Below are 24,414 nucleotides of genomic sequence, written 5' to 3' on the forward strand. Positions count from 1 at the left end.
CTCCTTGGCCCTTATCCTGATCTTTGAACCAAAACAGAGATGGATCAGTACAACACGCACATAAAATGTAAACCTGCAGTTAATTCGTTCAGTTTTCATTTTTTGAGGTTATAACGTTTTAGATCGGGGCTCAGTTTATCTTGTTCAGTAGCCTCATTATATTTAGCCCCTATACTGGATGTCAAAAATCGCTAAATTGATATAATAAACGCTCAAATTCCACCGATTTAAGCATTCCACAAACTGATTCTGAAAAGCGTGTATAAGATGAATGTTTTGGACTTTTGGATGTTCTCCAAAGTAATTACAAAGTTAGTTCAGATTAAAATCGGAATTTACTTTAGAAAAAATACAATTAATTCACGTACAGATGAAATATTACTCATAAATATTAATCATATAAAACATAACCTCACAAATTTCTAGTTGATTACTTATAACAAAAGTAGGATTTGAATCCTTTTATCAGGATAATGATGAACGGAAAACACGAAAACTAAAACGGGTTTTGTTTTGAAGAATATTCATCAAGTTCCTTCGATATATCTGGACAATAAGTCCGTAATAAGAGCAGTAGCAAACTAAAAAACGTGTGGTAAGGGACGACGAATATTTAACGATAAACAGCAAGTGTGATGATGGATTAATGAGCGACAATGAAGTTGTCAATCGAGTACGAGACGAAAACCAAAACGGGTTTTGTTTTGAAGAATATTCATCAAGTTCCTTCGATATATCTGGACAATAAGTCCGTAATAAGAGCAGTAGCAAACTAAAAAACGTGTGGTATGGGACGACGAATATTTAACGATAAACAGCAAGTGTGATGATGGATTAATAAGCGACAATGAAGTTGTCAATCGAGTACGAGACGAAAACCAAAACGGGTTTTGTTTTGAAGAATATTCATCAAGTTCCTTCGATATATCTGGACAATAAGTCCGTAATAAGAGCAGTAGCAAACTAAAAAACGTGTGGTATGGGACGACGAATATTTAACGATAAACAGCAAGTGTGATGATGGATTAATAAGCGACAATGAAGTTGTCAATCGAGTACGAGACGAAAACCAAAACGGGTTTTGTTTTGAAGAATATTCATCAAGTTCCTTCGATATATCTGGACAATAAGTCCGTAATAAGAGCAGTAGCAAACTAAAAAACGTGTGGTATGGGACGACGAATATTTAACGAGAAACAGCAAGTGTGATGATGGATTAATGAGCGACAATGAAGTTGTCAATCGAGTACGAGACGAAAACCAAAACGGGTTTTGTTTTGAAGAATATTCATCAAGTTCCTTCGATATATCTGGACAATAAGTCCGTAATAAGAGCAGTAGCAAACTAAAAAACGTGTGGTATGGGACGACGAATATTTAACGATAAACAGCAAGTGTGATGATGGATTAATGAGCGACAATGAAGTTGTCAATCGAGTACGAGACGAAAACCAAAACGGGTTTTGTTTTGAAGAATATTCATCAAGTTCCTTCGATATATCTGGACAATAAGTCCGTAATAAGAGCAGTAGCAAACTAAAAAACGTGTGGTATGGGACGACGAATATTTAACGAGAAACAGCAAGTGTGATAATGGATTAATGAGCGACAATGAAGTTGTCAATCGAGTACGAGACGAAAACCAAAACGGGTTTTGTTTTGAAGAATATTCATCAAGTTCCTTCGATATATCTAGACAATAAGTCCGTAATAAGGGCAGTAGCAAACTAAAAAACGTGTGGTATGGGACGACGAATATTTAACGATAAACAGCAAGTGTGATGATGGATTAATGAGCGACAATGAAGTTGTCAATCGAGTACGAGACGAAAACCAAAACGGGTTTTGTTTTGAAGAATATTCATCAAGTTCCTTCGATATATCTGGACAATAAGTCCGTAATAAGAGCAGTAGCAAACTAAAAAACGTGTGGTATGGGACGACGAATATTTAACGATAAACAGCAAGTGTGATGATGGATTAATGAGCGACAATGAAGTTGTCAATCGAGTACGAGACGAAAACCAAAACGGGTTTTGTTTTGAAGAATATTCATCAAGTTCCTTCGATATATCTGGACAATAAGTCCGTAATAAGAGCAGTAGCAAACTAAAAAACGTGTGGTATGGGACGACGAATATTTAACGATAAACAGCAAGTGTGATGATGGATTAATAAGCGACAATGAAGTTGTCAATCGAGTACGAGACGAAAACCAAAACGGGTTTTGTTTTGAAGAATATTCATCAAGTTCCTTCGATATATCTGGACAATAAGTCCGTAATAAGAGCAGTAGCAAACTAAAAAACGTGTGGTATGGGACGACGAATATTTAACGATAAACAGCAAGTGTGATGATGGATTAATAAGCGACAATGAAGTTGTCAATCGAGTACGAGACGAAAACCAAAACGGGTTTTGTTTTGAAGAATATTCATCAAGTTCCTTCGATATATCTGGACAATAAGTCCGTAATAAGAGCAGTAGCAAACTAAAAAACGTGTGGTATGGGACGACGAATATTTAACGAGAAACAGCAAGTGTGATGATGGATTAATGAGCGACAATGAAGTTGTCAATCGAGTACGAGACGAAAACCAAAACGGGTTTTGTTTTGAAGAATATTCATCAAGTTCCTTCGATATATCTGGACAATAAGTCCGTAATAAGAGCAGTAGCAAACTAAAAAACGTGTGGTATGGGACGACGAATATTTAACGATAAACAGCAAGTGTGATGATGGATTAATGAGCGACAATGAAGTTGTCAATCGAGTACGAGACGAAAACCAAAACGGGTTTTGTTTTGAAGAATATTCATCAAGTTCCTTCGATATATCTGGACAATAAGTCCGTAATAAGAGCAGTAGCAAACTAAAAAACGTGTGGTATGGGACGACGAATATTTAACGAGAAACAGCAAGTGTGATAATGGATTAATGAGCGACAATGAAGTTGTCAATCGAGTACGAGACGAAAACCAAAACGGGTTTTGTTTTGAAGAATATTCATCAAGTTCCTTCGATATATCTAGACAATAAGTCCGTAATAAGGGCAGTAGCAAACTAAAAAACGTGTGGTATGGGACGACGAATATTTAACGAGAAACAGCAAGTGTGATAATGGATTAATGAGCGACAATGAAGTTGTCAATCGAGTACGAGACGAAAACCAAAACGGGTTTTGTTTTGAAGAATATTCATCAAGTTCCTTCGATATATCTGGACAATAAGTCCGTAATAAGAGCAGTAGCAAACTAAAAAACGTGTGGTATGGGACGACGAATATTTAACGAGAAACAGCAAGTGTGATAATGGATTAATGAGCGACAATGAAGTTGTCAATCGAGTACGAGACGAAAACCAAAACGGGTTTTGTTTTGAAGAATATTCATCAAGTTCCTTCGATATATCTAGACAATAAGTCCGTAATAAGGGCAGTAGCAAACTAAAAAACGTGTGGTATGGGACGACGAATATTTAACGAGAAACAGCAAGTGTGATAATGGATTAATGAGCGACAATGAAGTTGTCAATCGAGTACGAGACGAAAACCAAAACGGGTTTTGTTTTGAAGAATATTCATCAAGTTCCTTCGATATATCTGGACAATAAGTCCGTAATAAGAGCAGTAGCAAACTAAAAAACGTGTGGTATGGGACGACGAATATTTAACGATAAACAGCAAGTGTGATGATGGATTAATAAGCGACAATGAAGTTGTCAATCGAGTACGAGACGAAAACCAAAACGGGTTTTGTTTTGAAGAATATTCATCAAGTTCCTTCGATATATCTGGACAATAAGTCCGTAATAAGAGCAGTAGCAAACTAAAAAACGTGTGGTAAGGGACGACGAATATTTAACGAGAAACAGCAAGTGTGATGATGGATTAATGAGCGACAATGAAGTTGTCAATCGAGTACGAGACGAAAACCAAAACGGGTTTTGTTTTGAAGAATATTCATCAAGTTCCTTCGATATATCTGGACAATAAGTCCGTAATAAGAGCAGTAGCAAACTAAAAAACGTGTGGTATGGGACGACGAATATTTAACGAGAAACAGCAAGTGTGATAATGGATTAATGAGCGACAATGAAGTTGTCAATCGAGTACGAGACGAAAACCAAAACGGGTTTTGTTTTGAAGAATATTCATCAAGTTCCTTCGATATATCTAGACAATAAGTCCGTAATAAGGGCAGTAGCAAACTAAAAAACGTGTGGTATGGGACGACGAATATTTAACGATAAACAGCAAGTGTGATGATGGATTAATGAGCGACAATGAAGTTGTCAATCGAGTACGAGACGAAAACCAAAACGGGTTTTGTTTTGAAGAATATTCATCAAGTTCCTTCGATATATCTGGACAATAAGTCCGTAATAAGAGCAGTAGCAAACTAAAAAACGTGTGGTAAGGGACGACGAATATTTAACGAGAAACAGCAAGTGTGATGATGGATTAATGAGCGACAATGAAGTTGTCAATCGAGTACGAGACGAAAACCAAAACGGGTTTTGTTTTGAAGAATATTCATCAAGTTCCTTCGATATATCTGGACAATAAGTCCGTAATAAGAGCAGTAGCAAACTAAAAAACGTGTGGTATGGGACGACGAATATTTAACGATAAACAGCAAGTGTGATGATGGATTAATGAGCGACAATGAAGTTGTCAATCGAGTACGAGACGAAAACCAAAACGGGTTTTGTTTTGAAGAATATTCATCAAGTTCCTTCGATATATCTGGACAATAAGTCCGTAATAAGAGCAGTAGCAAACTAAAAAACGTGTGGTAAGGGACGACGAATATTTAACGAGAAACAGCAAGTGTGATGATGGATTAATGAGCGACAATGAAGTTGTCAATCGAGTACGAGACGAAAACCAAAACGGGTTTTGTTTTGAAGAATATTCATCAAGTTCCTTCGATATATCTAGACAATAAGTCCGTAATAAGGGCAGTAGCAAACTAAAAAACGTGTGGTATGGGACGACGAATATTTAACGAGAAACAGCAAGTGTGATAATGGATTAATGAGCGACAATGAAGTTGTCAATCGAGTACGAGACGAAAACCAAAACGGGTTTTGTTTTGAAGAATATTCATCAAGTTCCTTCGATATATCTAGACAATAAGTCCGTAATAAGGGCAGTAGCAAACTAAAAAACGTGTGGTATGGGACGACGAATATTTAACGATAAACAGCAAGTGTGATGATGGATTAATGAGCGACAATGAAGTTGTCAATTGAGTACGAGGATGATCCCAACAAAAATTATTTACTGCTGACATTTTGTCAAGTCTGGAAACAGAAAATAATCCGAGGGGACTAAGTCTGGTGCATGAGATAACAATTCAAAGTTTAATTCATTAATTTTGGTCATTGTACATTTTCTTTTCAGCCAAATGCGGCCGTTTTGGCTTGATTTCTTCGCTTGAACGTTGTAATAACTTGGCAAAGTTGATAATTTTTCTTTTTTGAAGATAGCGAATGAAAATTATCCCGCGCGTATTCCAAAAAACCGACGCCAGCATTTGGAACGGTCTTCGGTCAAAATCAAATCGGTTTTCAGCTAGTTTAGAATTAAATAACCTCTGTATATGATGGCTTCGTGGTTTTCATACAACAAAGCGTTTTAAATTCAAGGAGAATTCATCCATTGCCTTCCCGTAGCCTGGATCTACCTCCAGGGGATTTATCTTGAAGGATTTTCAAAAATTTTGATTTAAAGATAATAAATAACCGTTAAAAAATATCCCCCCCTGTATCTTGTGTAAATTAGATTAAGTATTATAAATTGGTTGAATATTTTGAACTGAAAATCGTAAAATTTCCGTTGTCGAGCGTATTTAATAAAAAATTGGTAAAAGCGTGTTGTAATTCAACGAAATGACGCGGAAAATGTCATTTATGAAATTGTGGTTGATTCCATAATTCATACTATCCAGATATCAAAGTAGTTGTCAGTTGTAAAAGCCCGTACGTGTGCAATTTTGAAACAGGTTTATTTAATATTTATATAATTACGCGTTAAAACTGACAACTTTCAAATATTTTTGAATGGCGGGGCTTTTTATTTAACGTCGTTTCAATTTCGTAAAATCGTAATAGATGAAAATATTTCGAGATAATCGATGATTTCCGAATAATCGATGCGAGAGGTTCTCGTGGGTACGCGTACTTGTTTGAGGGTCACGTGACGGGAAATGCTAGAAGATTCACGAACAACGAACACTCGCGAACGTCCGACATTTCACGCAGGACGTTCGTTTTGGAGAACGGAGACACTTTACGATTTTTTCCTGTAGGGGGAGCCGCGTACCATATACAGCAACTATTTTTCGAATAGCAGATCGTATTTTAGTGTTTATTTCTTTATTTTCAAAAGAAAAGTATGAATATTTTCTTAAGAAGCTTTTTGACCCCTTCAACGGCTGTAGTATCTGGTTACTATTAAAAACGATTCTGAACTTTTTTTTTCGCTATAAATGTATAGATAGGGATTCTTTTATACCGTTGAAGTTGTTAACCAAATTCCTTTCACATTATTCAAATACCAACAGTAATATTCAACCGTTCTGTTTCAACTATTTGTTTATGTAAATGTGTTTAAACAAAGATGGCGTTAGTACATACACACGAACGATTTTACGAGAAATACGCTTTCCTCGGTTGATAAAATAATATAGTCCTGGTCCTGCTTTATTGAAATTTAACAATATTTTCCATTTAAATCATTTCGGAAGTAGATTTATTAGTATTTAAGTCCGTCAAATGTTAAATCTTTCGTAATATTAGGTTGGTAGAGACGTTCGAAAACTGACACGTAGATGGCGATACTAGAAGTGATTTCATTGAAATTTTTTCAATCTAAATAAAAGTTGTTTCACTCAAAAAGCTATCACTAAAAAACTATGACAGCTGTCAAATTTTTATACGTATCTTTTGAAGGTTAGAACTAGCAGATAGAGACAGTGTTGCCACATGAGAATGCCCGTCATGTTTAACCCAAACTCGACTCGATTTAACATTTGTTCTTTTCATAATAACTCTTAAAAAATCGTGATATATATTCTTAAATTCATTTAACAAAAAAAAAATACGGAAATAATGTATTTTATGTCGGATTTTGGATCAAACATTGCAGCCACTCTCTAGTGGTCACACTGTCTTTATCTGTCAGTTCTAACCTTCAAAAGATACGCGTAAAAATTTGACAGCTGTCATAGTTTCTTAATGAAGAATTTTTGAGTGAAACAACTTTTGTTTAGATTGAAAAAATGATAATGAAGCATGACAATTTGATAAAAAAGCTAATGCTTGACTTGATAACCATTATTCGGAGTTTAAACGATAAGAAAAGGTTTAAAGTAGACGAAACAAACAACGACTGATTTAGGATTTGTTCTTAATATATATTTTTTAATACTCTTAGCTGAAAACAATACGAAATCATTTTATTTCGAGTCAGATTTTGGTTCAAACATTGCAGCCACTCTCTAGTGATTACACTGTCTTTATCTGTCAGTTCTAACCTTCAAAAGATACGCGTAAAAATTTGACAGCTGTCATAGTTTCTTAATGAAAGATTTTTGAGTGAAACAACTTTTGTTTAGATTGAAAAAATGATGATGAAGCATGACAATTTGATAAAAAAGTCGATGCTTAACTTGATAAACATTATTCGGAGTTTAAACGATAAGAAAAGGTTTAAAGTAGACGAATCAAGCAACTACTGATTAAGGATTTGTTCTTAATATATATTTTTAAATACTCTTAGCTAAAAACAAAACGAAATTAATTTATTTCGAGTCGGATTTTGGTTCAAACATTGCAGCCACTCTCTAGTGATCACACTGTCTTTATCTGTCAGTTCTAACCTTCAAAAGATACGCGTAAAAATTTGACAGCTGTCATAGTTTCTTAATGAAAGATTTTTGAGTGAAACAACTTTTGTTTAGATTGAAAAAATGATGATGAAGCATGACAATTTGATAAAAAAGTCGATGCTTAACTTGATAAACATTATTCGGAGTTTAAACGATAAGAAAAGGTTTAAAGTAGACGAATCAAGCAACTACTGATTAAGGATTTGTTCTTAATATATATTTTTAAATACTCTTAGCTAAAAACAATACGAAATTAATTTATTTCGAGTCGGATTTTGGTTCAAACATTGCAGCCACTCTCTAGTGATTACACTGTCTTTATCTGTCAGTTCTAACCTTCAAAAGATACGCGTAAAAATTTGACAGCTGTCATAGTTTCTTAATGAAAGATTTTTGAGTGAAACAACTTTTGTTTAGATTGAAAAAATGATGATGAAGCATGACAATTTGATAAAAAAGTCGATGCTTAACTTGATAAACATTATTCGGAGTTAAACGATAAGAAAAGGTTTAAAGTAGACGAAACAAACAACGACTGATTTAGGATTTGTTCTTAATATATATTTTTTAATACTCTTAGCTGAAAACAATACGAAATCATTTTATTTCGAGTCAGATTTTGGTTCAAACATTGCAGCCACTCTCTAGTGATTACACTGTCTTTATCTGTCAGTTCTAACCTTCAAAAGATACGCGTAAAAATTTGACAGCTGTCATAGTTTCTTAATGAAAGATTTTTGAGTGAAACAACTTTTGTTTAGATTGAAAAAATGATGATGAAGCATGACAATTTGATAAAAAAGTCGATGCTTAACTTGATAAACATTATTCGGAGTTTAAACGATAAGAAAAGGTTTAAAGTAGACGAAACAAACAACGACTGATTTAGGATTTGTTCTTAATATATATTTTTAAATACTCTTAGCTAAAAACAATACGAAATTAATTTATTTCGAGTCGGATTTTGGTTCAAACATTGCAGCCACTCTCTAGTGATTACACTGTCTTTATCTGTCAGTTCTAATCTTCAAAAGACACGCGTAAAAATTTGACAGCTGTCACAGTTTCTTAATGAAGAATTTTTGAGTGAAACAACTTTTGTTTAGATTGCAAAAAATGATGATGAAGCATGACAATTTAATAAAAAAGTCGATGCTTAACTTGATAAACATTATTCGGAGTTAAACGATAAGAAAAGGTTTAAAGTAGACGAATCAAGCAACTACTGATTTAGGATTTGTTCTTAATATATATTTTTAAATACTCTTAGCTAAAAACAATACGAAATTAATTTATTTTGAGTCGGATTTTGGTTCAAACATTGCAGCAACTATCTAGTGATTACACTGTCTTTATCTGTCAGTTCTAACCTTCAAAAGATACGCGTAAAAATTTGACAGCTGTCATAGTTTCTTAATGAAAGATTTTTGAGTGAAACAACTTTTGTTTAGATTGAAAAAATGATGATGAAGCATGACAATTTAATAAAAAAGTCGATGCTTAACTTGATAAACATTATTCGGAGTTAAACGATAAGAAAAGGTTTAAAGTAGACGAAACAAACAACGACTGATTTAGGATTTGTTCTTAATATATATTTTTAAATACTCTTAGCTGAAAACAATACGAAATCATTTTATTTCGAGTCGGATTTTGGTTCAAACATTGCAGCCACTCTCTAGTGATCACACTGTCTTTATCTGTCAGTTCTAACCTTCAAAAGATACGCGTAAAAATTTGACAGCTGTCATAGTTTCTTAATGAAAGATTTTTGAGTGAAACAACTTTTGTTTAGATTGAAAAAATGATGATGAAGCATGACAATTTAATAAAAAAGTCGATGCTTAACTTGATAAACATTATTCGGAGTTAAACGATAAGAAAAGGTTTAAAGTAGACGAAACAAACAACGACTGATTTAGGATTTGTTCTTAATATATATTTTTAAATACTCTTAGCTGAAAACAATACGAAATCATTTTATTTCGAGTCGGATTTTGGTTCAAACATTGCAGCCACTCTCTAGTGATTACACTGTCTTTATCTGTCAGTTCTAACCTTCAAAAGATACGCGTAAAAATTTGACAGCTGTCATAGTTTCTTAGTAATAGTTTTTTGAGTGTTTAGATTGAAAAAATGTGTTAATGAAGCATTATTTTTTGATAAAAAAGCTACTGCTTGACTTGATAAACATCATTCGAACTGTAACCTTTGAGAAAAAAAGTTTTGGAACTTCCGTTTCTACATTTAGTTGTAGTTTTTTCTTTATTACATTATGTCTTGTTCACTTCTTTAAATCTTCTTTCTTCATCAATTTCTATCTCGTCCAATCCACATATATTTGGTGATGATTTTTTGAACATCATCTAATTTAATTTAGATTTCGTGTTTTTGGACCTGGACTATCCGACAGTAGAAAGAGTGGTAGTACAGAGATAAAAGATGAAAATGAAATTTTCGTGCACGGCTCATAAAACTCCGTTTATGACAAGGATTCTCGTCACTATTTCATCCACATTATCCACAAGCAATTCGCGGTCGAGAGCCCCATATGGTTTTGCTAATTCAGACGAATGGTTTTGATTTCTTCCAACGCAAAATTACGATCTGTATTTTCCGTGCAGTACACAGGTGTTCATTGTTCTAATTAATTTTTTCATCGCGCGAAACTTATTCAAATAATTAGTTACGAAAATATTTTCGTGTACAGGATATAATAATACGATTCGCGTTCTGACATTAATCTTTTTTTGGTTGACACAAACGATCGAACAGGAAAAAAAAAAAACTAAAGTGAATCGCGTAATCCTCCCCTATAATTCTTTGATAAAAGACCTGCTATGTCACAGCGACATTATTAACACATGTTACGGATAAAGCTGAATTTAATTTACTCCTTCACCTCCAGTCCGGTTTATACATGTTAACACTTGTTCTTTATATCTTTTAGTGTCCATTTAAGTGTGCAAGCTTATTAAATCACCCTTGTAAGTTAATGTATTTATCACCCTCTATACATGACATGAAAGGTGTATTTTTTATCGATGGATTCTCCCCTAGTATGTTGCAAATTATTATTATTATATATATGTGTGTGTAAAATAAATCAAAATAAATGATTTCTACTATTCAATAATTTAGAAATTTAATATTCTGCCGTTTTTCAAAGGAGAAAACAACTACTTTCCTGGCTAATGTCCCCAATGGTTCTCAATTGCAAGGAGATGTAACTACTGACTAGTTTCGACGTTATTACGTCTTATAAGAGTGGTATAACAAACTCTAGTTCGAGTTTGAGACCCGAACTGAAGACAACAACTCGCTAATGCTTCGACGAATATTTAATAACATCTTCTTTAAAGAGCGTGATGTTAATTGACTTTTTTGCCGAATTGAACGTCCCTAATGTCTCTCAATAGCAATGAAAGGTAACTACCGACTAGTTTCGACGTTATTACGTCTTATAAGAGTGGTATAACAAACTCTCGTTCGAGTTTAAGACCCGAACTGAAGACAACAACTCGCTAATGCTTCGACGAATATTGTATAACATCTTCTTTAAAGAGCGTGATGTTAATTGACCTTTTTTGTCGAATTGAACGTCCCAAATAGCTCTCAATTGCAAGGAGATGTAACTACTGACTAGTTTCGACGTTATTACGTCTTATAAGGGTGGTATAACAAACTCTAGTTCGAGTTTAAGACCCGAACTGAAGACCTTATTCGAAATCAACGTCGAATCATAGTTGTAGTTGTAGTTTTTTTGTCTTGTACTGAACAAAATGATTATTAATACAAATTCTACTTCGTCTTTTCTTACAAAAAAAAAAAATCATTATACTTAAACAAAGTAAGTTTGTTTCGAACACGTTTAAAATGAGCGAATCCATTTAAAAATAACTTCGACTCTCAAAATTCTACTTGATTACTAAGCGGTTTGCCAAAATATAAAATTAATAAATAGAATAGGTCACAGTTATTTTCAAATTAATTTGTATATGTTTTTCTCTCGGTTGTATTGCAAAATTTTTGATATTCTTTATAATAGAATCTCGATAGTTTTCAATAAATATGTCATCGATTTCGAACTAGGGTCGAAAGGGATACAATAGTATAGGAAAATGCGTAACACCCCTAGTTAAACTAAGGGTTGTTCCTGAGATAAACAATGCGGTCACAAGGGCGTAACTTTGAATGCCCATCTGTTGGGTATTAACACTGTGTACACTCATATAATTAAACAACAATGTTAGAAGGCTAGACGGCTGATTATCTATCTTTTAAGACATCTAAGAAATTTTATGCAACGTAGAATCTTTAGAAAACGCTGTAGGTCAATTAGTACACAATTTCTTACAATAATTTTAACGTTTTCTAGCTTCTAGCTTTTTGTTTTTGAGTTTTGAGTAATCTATGATAAAGTAAACTTAACCTAACTAACTAAATATAACATTACACAATAGATGTCAATGTCATTGTCAAATCCGTATGACGTTTACGAAGTACCAACATTGAAAAGACTGCGTGTCAAGTTTTACGACATTTCGATATGTCAGAATAAAGTGACAGCTACTTTTGTTATTTTCAATTCTGTTTGTTGATTTATCATCGCTTTTCGATGAAAAAATATTGTACAGGCTTAGCAATGGCTTCAAAAATGTTAACTGCCTCATCGAAAAGATCCATTGGTTATTAGTTCGATGAATTTAGACGTGGCCGTACAAACATCGATGATGGTGAACGTTCTGGTCGTCCAATTGAGGTGATTACTCCAGAAAACTTAAAAAAACTCCATAAATTGGTTATATCTAATCGTAAATGGAAATTGCGTGAGGTAGCTAACGCCATAAAGACAGTGTTTGCAATTATACATGAAAATTTGACCATCGGAATGTTTTTTTCAAAGTAGGTCGATCAGTCGATCAAAAAACAACAACGTGTTGATGTAACTTAGATCCGTCACTTCACTTCGGATCATTACGAGTGGACTACAGTCGGCGAACTAGGTTTAAAGCCACAACAGTCGGCTGGGAAGGTTATGGCTTCATTAAATCCGGGATTTGAGGGATTGAAGTATTAAAAGGAAATGTTATAAATATCAATTCTTTATAAATGTATAAATCTCGGTGATTGGATGATTGAAATACCCCAACGACCTATATAGGCACTTAACAAAACAGGAAGATATTTTTTTGAAAATTTATTATTGCATTTGTAAAAGGACACTTCGTACTGTCTCCTAAACGTAAAAAGACCAAAACAGAATACAATTTAGTAGTTAATTATGTTGATTAAATTTTCGAGTAGAGTTCGCCCTTTTGCTTTTCCTAGTTTTTCTTTTGTATCATCTTGGAATTGAACCCGGAACGTCTCTAATTTATTACCGGTTTTCCTTCTTCAGATTTTCAACCCTACTTATTGGGATTAACTAATGAAAAGCATGATTTATAGATCAAAAGAATGATTTAATAACAACCACTATTATGTAGATCTTACATTGTATTATACGAGGATAGTTCGAGAAATACCTGACCCAACAAAGAAAACACAAGAATTTTAGAATTCCTCCCAGACTAATGATCTAATCCTAAGGGGGGACACAAAATTACGAAAGAATAAAAAATATTAAACTGTAAATATACTGAATATCGGGTCAGGAAATTTCGATTTCTCCTGATCAGGAGCGAACATCTCCAATTTCCTTACTATTCAACCATGAATCTTGAAAATATTCTTTTCTGCGATATATTTCTTCATCTTAATCTAAATAAATGATTCCTACTGTTCGATAATTTCGAAATTTAATATTTCGAAAATATATTCTGTCGTTTTTCAAAGGAGAAAACAACTACTTTCCTGGCTAATGTCCCCAATGGTTCTCAATTGCAAGGAGATGTAACTACTGACTAGTTTCGACGTTATTACGTCTTATAAGAGTGGTATAACAAACTCTCGTTCGAACTTGAGACCCGAACTGAAGATAACAACTGGCTAATACATCGACGTATATTGAATAACATCTTCTTTAAAGAGCGTGATGTTAATTGACCTGTTTGTCGAAATAAACGTCTCCAACGGCTTACAATTGCAAGGAGATGTAACTACTGACTAGTTTCGACGTTATTACGTCTTATAAGAGTGGTATAACAAACTCTAGTTCGAATTTGAGACCCGAACTGAAGACAACAACTCGCTAATGCTTCGACGAATATTTAATAACATCTTCTTTAAAGAGCGTGATGTTAATTGACTTTTTTGCCGAATTGAACGTCCCTAATGGCTCTCAATAGCAATGAAAGGTAACTACCGACTAGTTTCGACGTTATTACGTCTTATAAGAGTGGTATAACAAACTCTCGTTCGAACTTGAGACCCGAACTGAAGACAACAACTCGCTAATGCTTCGACGAATATTTAATAACATCTTCTTTAAAGAGCGTGATGTTAATTGACTTTTTTGCCGAATTGAACGTCCCTAATGGCTCTCAATAGCAATGAAAGGTAACTACCGACTAGTTTCGACGTTATTACGTCTTATAAGAGTGGTATAACAAACTCTCGTTCGAACTTGAGACCCGAAGTGAAGATAACAACTGGCTAATGCATCGACGTATATTGAATAACATCTTCTTTAAAGAGCGTGATGTTAATTGACCTTTTTGTCGAATTGAACGTCCCTAATGGCTCTCAATAGCAATGAAAGGTAACTACCGACTAGTTTCGACGTTATTATGTCTTATTAGAGTGGTATAACAAACTCTCGTTCGAAATTGAGACCCGAACTGAAGACAACAACTCGCTAATGCTTCGACGAATATTTAATAACATCTTCTTTAAAGAGCGTGATGTTAATTGACTTTTTTGTCGAAATTAATGTCCCCAATGGCTCGCAATTGCAAGGAGAGGTAACTACCGACTAGTTTCGACGTTATTACGTCTAATTAGAGTGGTATAACAAACTCTCGTTCGAGTTTAAGACCCGAACTAAAGACAACAGTAATGCTTCGACGAATATTGTATAACATCTTAATGTTAATTGACCTTTTTGTAGAAATCTGGGCGAAAGGCTCGCTATTTATTTGTAGGTCTAAGCTTGCACAATCCTTTTGTTTTCTTAGTAACTGTTATTTTGGCGAGCAGAGTGCAATTAAGTTTAATCACACCAATAAAAGAACAACGAGTCGTCTCCAGATTTGGAAACGGTGGGTTTTTGATTGCGATGTAAACAGACTCAGTAGAATTTTCAGGAAGTCAAACGCCGGAGCACTGGGTATTGTCTTTGCAAGACATTCCGTCCTCTTAACATCTTTCTCAACATCTCATTATCTTTCCTTCAATATCTGGTTAATGTATAGTTTTATTTTTGCTAAATCCTGTCGAAATTTGTTTCAAATTCGATTTAGCTTTCGACGTATTCGATACAAATGGACGTTAATTATTTTTCTAATCGCCTCTCCAGTTGTAGACATCGACAAGTTAATTTTTGACGTTTATAAAGCGGCGAATTTCTCACCACTTAATATTGTTCTCATTCCAACAACGAATGTAAATAGAAACGAAGGAAACTTCGGGAAAATCGATAGATTAGCATAAGATGTAGTCGCGGAGTTAAAGTTAAATTTCGCGGTGGTTGATTGGTATTTGCGAAGGATCGTCTTCTAACGGTCGCAACTGGCACTGATTTGAAGGCGACCGACAACGGCGACCTCTGGCTTATTGGCACACAATTAACAGTCATCGGTATTCCAGACATACGGTCTGTTCATCCGGTGTTTACCGGTTTGATTGAATCGAATTGGCTTGATGGGGGAAATTCGACTAACAAGCTTTTTACAAGGGACCAATCTCTGTTGCTCCTGCTTTCGGGAACAGTAACGGACTAAGCCTACTCGATTCATTATTAATGACTTTATACTGTTTTCGGCGACCAAACAAATACCAAACAACGTGGAGTCTTCGAACTGTCTTTTCAAACAACTACCGCCATCTCTAGGTCAGGTTTCTCTTCCGCATCTATTCCTGTGATTACCAATTCATCTTTCCTTCTTTTAATCAAACATTAAGAAATATAATTCCGTTTGAAATTGAACGATTTCATTACCAACCTAAAATTAATAATTCAGTCGGATGTCACGCGGTCGGGAGACCGGCGAGACAGCTCCGAATGACTATTTTCCACGTTGGAATATCATACGACGCTTCCTCCAACTTTTATTATAACTTTTAGTACATTTTGAAATGTACTTACGAGGTGTGATCGATTTTCCTACCAGCAAAACCACTCGATCGATTCATAAATTGTAACAAACGGTAAAAAAAACTATCAAATTGAGAAAAGTTCATAACCCAACTTTTTTCCTAACCGATATGTCACTGTGGGCGAAATAAAAACAAATAATAAGATGGCGGCGACATCCGTCGATGCTATGATCCAATCGGGAAAGGGCCATTACAAGCTGGTTGAAAGAAGAAGAGAAAGATCTGAGCAGAGCGGAAATCAACCGATGGAAATGGTGTCAATAGAGGGAATAATTCCAAGTTTAGAGATTCATTAATAAAAAATTTAATTACGCATCTGATTAGTTGAGATAATATTTAAAAACAATATAAATGTTTCCGTTCCGAGCGTTTGTGCATCCCTACAAATTTCGTATTCATGTGTATTTAGCGAAATGACAAGGGAAACATGTGTATTAAAGACCTGCCAAGGGCCTTCTGTGCATGTGTGAAGCGTTCAAACAATTTTTGTTTGCTCTCGGTTTTATCGCCCTTTACCTTTTCCCTAGTCTATTTAGTATTTATACGTGTACGGATACAATGGGGGAGGCTATTTAAGTGGACGTCCCTAATCAAACGAGCAATAGAGCAGGTTAATCTCCATCTCTCTTTTTATTATTATGTAAATATATAATTATATGGAAAATTCGACTAATCGCATCGAAAATTTAAACTATTTTCATCCCTTAATATTACTTAGTGGGGTAATTTGTGTTTTATAATACAAAAAAAATATTTTCTCTATCAATTCACCGCTCTGTAATACCCCGTCGTGTTCATCCCCTCATATTCTCGAATACAACACAAATACCCTTCAAACTTAACTTCTACTTTTAGCAAAAGATAATCCGAATACCGTAACATCTGCGTCAATATTGACGCGAAGTCCGAATTTAGTAGTCGGACGATATTACGTACAGTTGGAACGTACCTAACCGGAATTTGACAGCCGGACAACTTAACCTAGCTTTGCGACACCATTTGAGCGTGGTATCCCCATTTTGTTTCTGTCAAAACAATCAGGAATGATTTACGTAATTATAATCCAGGCTAAGAGCTGCAGGCACTAACCTAGTTTGTCCTAACCTAACTTTTTCGTACGATTCGCTGTCATTAAACATAAACACTACTACTTGACGTTTCGTCAACAAGTCAGATTCATTCTTGTCTTTATATAGAACTAGATAGTCTAGAAAGTTAAAAGAAAAGTTATTTACTCGGTATCTGACCGCCGTATCACACGTTACGTGTTTTTATTACATAATAATTTTGATATAATTCATTGATACTGAATTTATTTATTGTAATTGACAGTTCTATATAGGATGTGTCACTTTTCAAACAACGTCATTACTCTAACCTCTTTGACAGATTAAAAATCGTTATATTTCTATGGAAATGGATTTTTTTTCTATGGACCTCTCCGAATAATTACATTTTGCGTTTTATCAAAGTAATTTCATGAAAAATCATATCAATTAAAACCTAGATACGTGATTTGTATTAGATAGACTGTGCCATTGCGAATTCGCGTATAATTCTTTCCCCACATTTTGTTGATTTACGTTGGACGCCTTGATTGGGTTTGCATTGTGGTGTTGTATTTCAAAAAGATGAAATGTTTATTACGACACGAATATAGCGAACAGATTACATACCCGGCGATTTTGCAATAACACACGCTCGATGTGTATCAACAATTTTTTTTCTACCGACTTGTTAACTCGTCAATTTATAGGTTATAATTCAACGATATACTCGAATAGCACAAAACGTATTATTTGTTTGGTGTTTTGTGCATGACAAATGATTAGAATTACTTCGAAATCTGATCCTCGACGCCATCTCACCATGTCAGGTATACTATAAAATGGTTTCCAAAACCGATTTGTAGTATATCGTGTTTTTATTATCAAAAAAATCGTCCTGACTCACGGTTTCGCAAGAATGGTTTCGAATTCGCCATAAAGTGTCACAAGTTAGGTTAAAATACGTTTCAGTTCGTAGAATAGTAAATAATTTGTGTATTTTACAAAATTTATCTGTTAGTTAACATGTCTTACGACAATTTTCGAACTCGCCGCTACCAAATAAGTTTAACGGTGTAGAAGACGTACCAGGAATTCTTAAAAACGGGCTCTGTTGCTGACGCGCCGCGTTCTGGTCGATCTGTAACAACTAACTTCAAATCTCCGATCGTTTTTTACGCAGATTACATTCTGTGGACGGACGAATCAACCTTCAAGCTGAACTGTACGGTCAATCGACATAAATGCGTGGTTTGGAACGACCAGAATCCTCACATCTTCACGTCGAAAAAAAACTTGGTCTCAATTGAAGAAAGCTTTTATTTCAATACATCAGTTTCATAATTACATAACCTCAAAATAAGCGTATTGATTCGATATATTGGTAATCAAGTGAATTTATTTCTGAATTTCTGAACTATAGATAAATAAATATCATAAAAACGCTTTCGCAAATCATAAATACAATAAATAAATACCACCTGCATATAATTGTGAAGTGATAACGTTTGCCAGGCGTGAACTAAAAATATTGGCATAATACGTAGGATTTTAAACAGTTGTTTTGAAATTAAACTTCGATATTTTCGACAAAACAAAATAATTTGAAAAACTTCCAACTTTAATGATGATTTTCGATAATCATTATTCGTAGTAATCGAAATGTCATTCCACGTTTGACAGTCATAATGTCACATGATTATGACGTGACAGATAAAAAATTGACAGTTAGTAAACGCGAACAACGCGTTCTGATTGTCAAAAGTTATTATCAAAATGGCGGAAACTTAATTGCCACTATTTGTAAATTTCCAGATATTTTTTAGTACACTGGGTGTTTTGGGGAACAGTAAAATGTTTAAGGTTTTCAAAATACTCCTCGAGTTTATAGTTTATCCCCCTAGGTTGGAGCCACTTGCCTTCGAACTAAGATGACAGATATTTACTGTAAGGTAAATCAACAACCATGTAAATAACTTCAAGTCGAATCGTACACGCTGACAAACGTTTCTTTTGGCTTTCAACTCTAAATCAACATCTGAATACTTTGAAAATAAGTTATTTCGACAGAACGGAATTGGTTTTTACGTTTCTATAGGGTGTTGTATTAAAAATCAATATGTTTGATACCTCGTAGTTAACAATAACCATTGTTTTATTGTTTCGATCTGTTGTACCAAATAATTCGCTGTATTTGACGACGAAATCATTTCAATCCGAACGTTAACGCTCATACGTTCTTTAAATATTATTATTCAGTACGGGTGACTGTTATGTACAGACAAATCATGCACAATAATTCGGTTAAGTGTTTAGCAGATAGCGCAGATTGTTTTCCCCGGTTATTATTGCAGTTTTTGCTCGGAATATCTCAACAACGTAAAATCCAGATGTTCCAATAATGTAGATAGATTTTCGAAACTATATCCATAAAAACATTGAAAAACTTTGAACTATTCATAAAGAAAATAATCGAATCCGTTTACGTTTGACACGTGAGTTTGACGTATGACGTTAGAACGGGATGTTATTTCTCGTTCCGTGTACACCACATGTCAAAATTTTAAGGTTAATAACGGCAACTTCAAGCTTATGAATAGGGTGAATAATTTAACATGTTCTAGTACATTTTTTCTTTCTCTAGCAGTATAAATCACGTGATAGAACTGGATGTGTAAGCGTGGAGGGAGAATCGAAAAGCTCTGTGCTGTAATTATACTTCATAGAGGCCTCCGATTAAAATTGCTTTCGCATTGTTCGTTTTATTTATGTTAAACGCAACTCGCGAGGCAATCAGCGTAATCAATTCTGTTTTTATTTATTGTCCGACCACGTTTCCACTGCATTCCTACTCGCTATGAGAGCTCTCGCAAATACAGAACAGATTTTATGTTTGATATCGTTAACGAATTTTTTTTTTGTACAATCAATAAATGAAATATGTAGTGATATATTTTTTGGACTTTCGGTTCTAATTAGACGCATTTTTTTTTCTGATAATCATCAATCGATGCATGGTTTTGTATAATATTTTATCAAAATAACAACAACATAATTATTATACAGGTTGTCCCACGACGAGTTAGAACTATCTGTATAAGGCGAAATACTTGTAGTAGAATCATGAAAATTTCTACGTTTGGGTTTTCGAATACGATCTTTTTAACTAGAATATATTCAAAGATGGCCGACTTCCGGTTCTACCGGATATCGACTGTAACTTTGTTATTTTAAATACAACACCCTGTATATCAACACATTTTTGAAATCTACGTGAAATTTTAATAAAACTTTGTCTGGAAACTTTTTTCGAAAAATGCATACTTTTTGAGATATTAATTTTTTTGTAAAAAATTTGACCGTTGCACACCCTTATAAATTATTTTTTTACCAAGATACCCTTAAAGATATGAAAATGGTTTCTATTCGGTTGCTTTTAGCAAAGTCAGATATATTTGAATCTATGTTGAAAATTTTTAATTTTATACAGGGTGTGTATATAAAAGTGTTCAAAGTTTAACTTCATAAATATCAAGTTTTGATTTTTCTGATGGAACCTCCGGGTCTTTTTATCTAGAATATCTTACCAAAAAATACCGTTTACGTTGGAAAAATTGTATTGAAAGCATCTATGGATGTAATGTTGAGAAGTATAAATTAGATTGAAATCGGAGTTTGAAGTATCTAGGTCAAAACCAAGTGAAACATAAGAAGTGAACTGTGTGAAAAAAAATATATTATTAACTAATTAAAAAGTGTTTTATTTCAACAAGGTCGATCTGCCAACAATTCTATACAACGAAAGCTAGTCCAGTCATTTTATATAGATTTAGACTTAGATTTTACATGCTAAAACTCTTCCCAAAACTCACATATAATTCGATGTGAACAAATTTAAAAATTGGGGGTCAAAAGTCAAAAAAATCGATTTTTCGCACTTTTATAGCAAATAACTCGTTTCCTATGGGATTTACGCTATTTATATTTATTATCAATATTGTAGAGCATTAAATTCTCTACAACTTTTGATTTAAAAATTTTTTCATACGGTGAACCGTTTCTGAGATAGAGGGCGCTGTGAATCCCGTTTGAAATCAACTGGTAATCCCGATCGCGCTTTGCCCTCTATCTCAGAAACGATCCACCGTACGAAAAAATTTTTCAAACAAAAGTTGTAGAGATTTTAATGATCTACAATTTTGATAATAAACATAAATAGCGTAAAACCCATAGGAAACGAGTTATTTGTAATAAAAGTGCAAAAAAGTTTTTTCCATTGATCGAAGCAGTCTTCTTTGGTAAGCGCCTTTAGGAGCTCTGCCGTTTTTTTGCTTCACCTTAGACTCAAATCGGGTCCTTTTCAAAGCAGATTTTATCTTCGGAAACAAAAAAAAAGTCGCACGGTGCTAAATCTGGTGAGCACGAGCTCTGGATTGCGCTTACTGTCCAAATTATGCTTCACAGACGAAATCGTTCTCGAAGCGTTGTCAAAACTGACAAATAGTAAGTTTGGTTGACAGTCTGACACTCTGGAACTCCTTCAGACGTCACCACGCCGATAATTTCGAAAAAAAACAACGAACGTTGCTTTGAATTTTGATTTGCTCTATCGGCCATCACAACACCACTCAAAAACACTTTTTGCCGTTTTTCTGCTTCACCGTAGACTCAAATCTTGTCAGTTTCGAAGCAGATTTTATCTTCGGAAACAAAAAAAAAGTCGCACGGTGCTAAATCTGGTGAGTACGGCGGATGTTCGAGCACTGGAGTGCGATTACTGGCCAAATACTGCTTATTACGGGCAGATACGTCGACCCGGTAGAAAATCGGGTGTCAAAACTGACAAATAGTAAGTTTGGTTGACAGTCTGACACTCTGGAACTCCTTCAGACGTCACCACGCCGATATTTTGGAAAAAAACAACGAACGTTGTCCCCATAGACATTTTGCAACAACTTATAAAACATTTAACGGGAAATTTGAAATTAATACATCTAAACGCGTCTAGGGCGCCCTCTAGGCGAGCAGTCCCGTTATTTAATAGCCAGACCTCGTATATTAATTCGGAATATTCCAAATGTTTGCAGGTGTGGTTTCAAAATAGAAGGGCGAAGTTTCGAAAGCAAGAACGGTTAGCTCAACAAAAAACTTCGAATATAAATTCGGATAGTCCGAATCCGACAACGAATATCAAAGCGGAAAACAGCGGTAACAACAAACATCAAGTCAATAGCAGTAAAGACAATATCAAACCTGGATCTCCAAATTCCAGTATATCCACAACGCCAAATTCCAATACGAGTAGCGTATCCAGTCTCCATTCGAACAACGGCGATGTTAAAACTATTAACGGCAATTCTGGTAAGTTTTCTAATCTTCTAAACGTTTTTTTGTATCATATTTTGATGGTTTTAAATACTTTTAAAGTGTCTAAAGAAAATGTAATAAAGTTTCGATCGGTTCTATGTAGGATAAATAAATAATTCGGAGAAGATCCAAGCTTAGTCGAATGCGAAGTGTTTTTTGGTATTAATTCTTCTTCTGCCATTGTTGATAATGAAAACGAAACGTTTCGAGATTTTCCACCGTCGGGGACGGTTGCATTTGGGAATTAATTTAATAGGAACACTCAAACCGATTACATATCAGACACCCAATGGAAAAAGTTCTCATTCTCTAATGTGACATCAGATTGGTGTTTTGCGATGGAAAAGAATCCTCCATAGCGGAATGTGGAGAGTGTTTTACGTGTGTATGTTGGAGTGGGTCTTTCTACGTAGGCAGCAGCTAAAGAGTTGACAGTAATGGAAATAAATGGGCGGCAACGGGCAATTTTCTAGATTAAATGTCAGAGCGGCGCAAGGGAAGCTCCTGCTGTTCTATTCCTACTCCTGCTGCCTCTCAGACAAGTCCTGTTCGTCCTGTTACACGCTATCCTGCCTCTCGACGTCGCCCTTGCGTCCTTACTCGGATTTTTATTTCGCCGGCGGAACGCAGGATAGGACCTAAATTTTTTTTTTTTTTCAAAAACTGATTACTACCATAAATAAAACCATTTTAAAATACGCCAGTTAAATAAATTGATACAGTTAATCTCACTAGGTCAGGCATGTTTGAATCTATGCTGAAAAATTTTTCTTTTCATACAGGGTGTGTTTGAAAAGTGTTTAAACTTCATAAATATCAAATTTATTTATTTTTTTCAATAGAACCACCCGGTTTTTTTATATTTTAATCCATTCGGGGATAAAAATAAGGCAAATTCATCTCAAATCTCAAAATTATTTAAAATTATATATCTAGTAATAATTTATAAACTTTATAAGACATTATTTTGATCGGGATTACCAGTTGATTATAAACGGAATTTTAACCGCCCTATATCTCAGAAACGACTCACCGTATGAAAAAATTTTTCAAACAAAATTTGTAGAGATTTTAATGATCTACAATTTTGATGATAAACATAAATAGCGTAAAACCCATAGGAAACGAGTTATTTGCAATAAAATTGCGAACAATCGCTTTTGGCCCCCGATTTTTAAAGTTACTCACATCGAATTATTCGTGAGTTTTGAGAGGAGTTTCAGGATATCAAATGAACAAGCTTAAAGGACTTTATAGCTGGGTATCTGCAATAATTTATAAACTTTATAAGACGTTATTTTGATCGGGACTACCATTTTGATTTCAAACGGAATTTTAACCGCCCTCTATCTCAGAAACGACTCACCGTATGAAAAAATTTTTCAAACAAAATTTGTAGAGATTTTAATGATCTACAATTTTGATGATAAACATAAATAGCGTAAAACCCATAGGAAACGAGTTATTTGCAATAAAATTGCGAAAAATCGCTTTTGGCCCCCGATTTTTAAAGTTACTCACATCGAATTATTCGTGAGTTTTGAGAGGAGTTTAAGGATATCAAATGAACAAGCTTAAAGGACTTTATAGCTGGGTATCTGCAATAATTTATAAACTTTATAAGACGTTATTTTGATCGGGACTACCATTTTGATTTCAAACGGAATTTTAACCGCCCTCTATCTCAGAAACGACTCACCGTATGAAAAAATTTTTCAAACAAAATTTGTAGAGATTTTAATGATCTACAATTTTTATAATAAACATAAATAGCGTAAAACCCATAGGAAACGAGTTATTTGCAATAAAATTGCGAAAAATCGCTTTTGGCCCCCGATTTTTAAAG

At 34.4% G+C, this 24,414-nt stretch overlaps 1 protein-coding gene across 1 annotated transcript in view; it reads left to right on the forward strand.

Moving 5' to 3' along the window:
* LOC130896004 (paired mesoderm homeobox protein 2A-like) overlaps positions 1–24,414 on the forward strand; it is a 51,295-nt gene that overhangs the window by 23,219 nt on the left and 3,662 nt on the right. The window contains exon 3 of the mRNA XM_057803727.1: positions 22,289–22,562. Within this exon, the coding sequence (XP_057659710.1) occupies positions 22,289–22,562 (274 nt within the window). The remainder of the gene's footprint in view (positions 1–22,288; positions 22,563–24,414) is intronic.

Source organism: Diorhabda carinulata, chromosome 6 (genome assembly GCF_026250575.1).
Source record: "Diorhabda carinulata isolate Delta chromosome 6, icDioCari1.1, whole genome shotgun sequence".
NCBI classification, from domain to species: Eukaryota; Metazoa; Arthropoda; class Insecta; order Coleoptera; family Chrysomelidae; genus Diorhabda; species Diorhabda carinulata.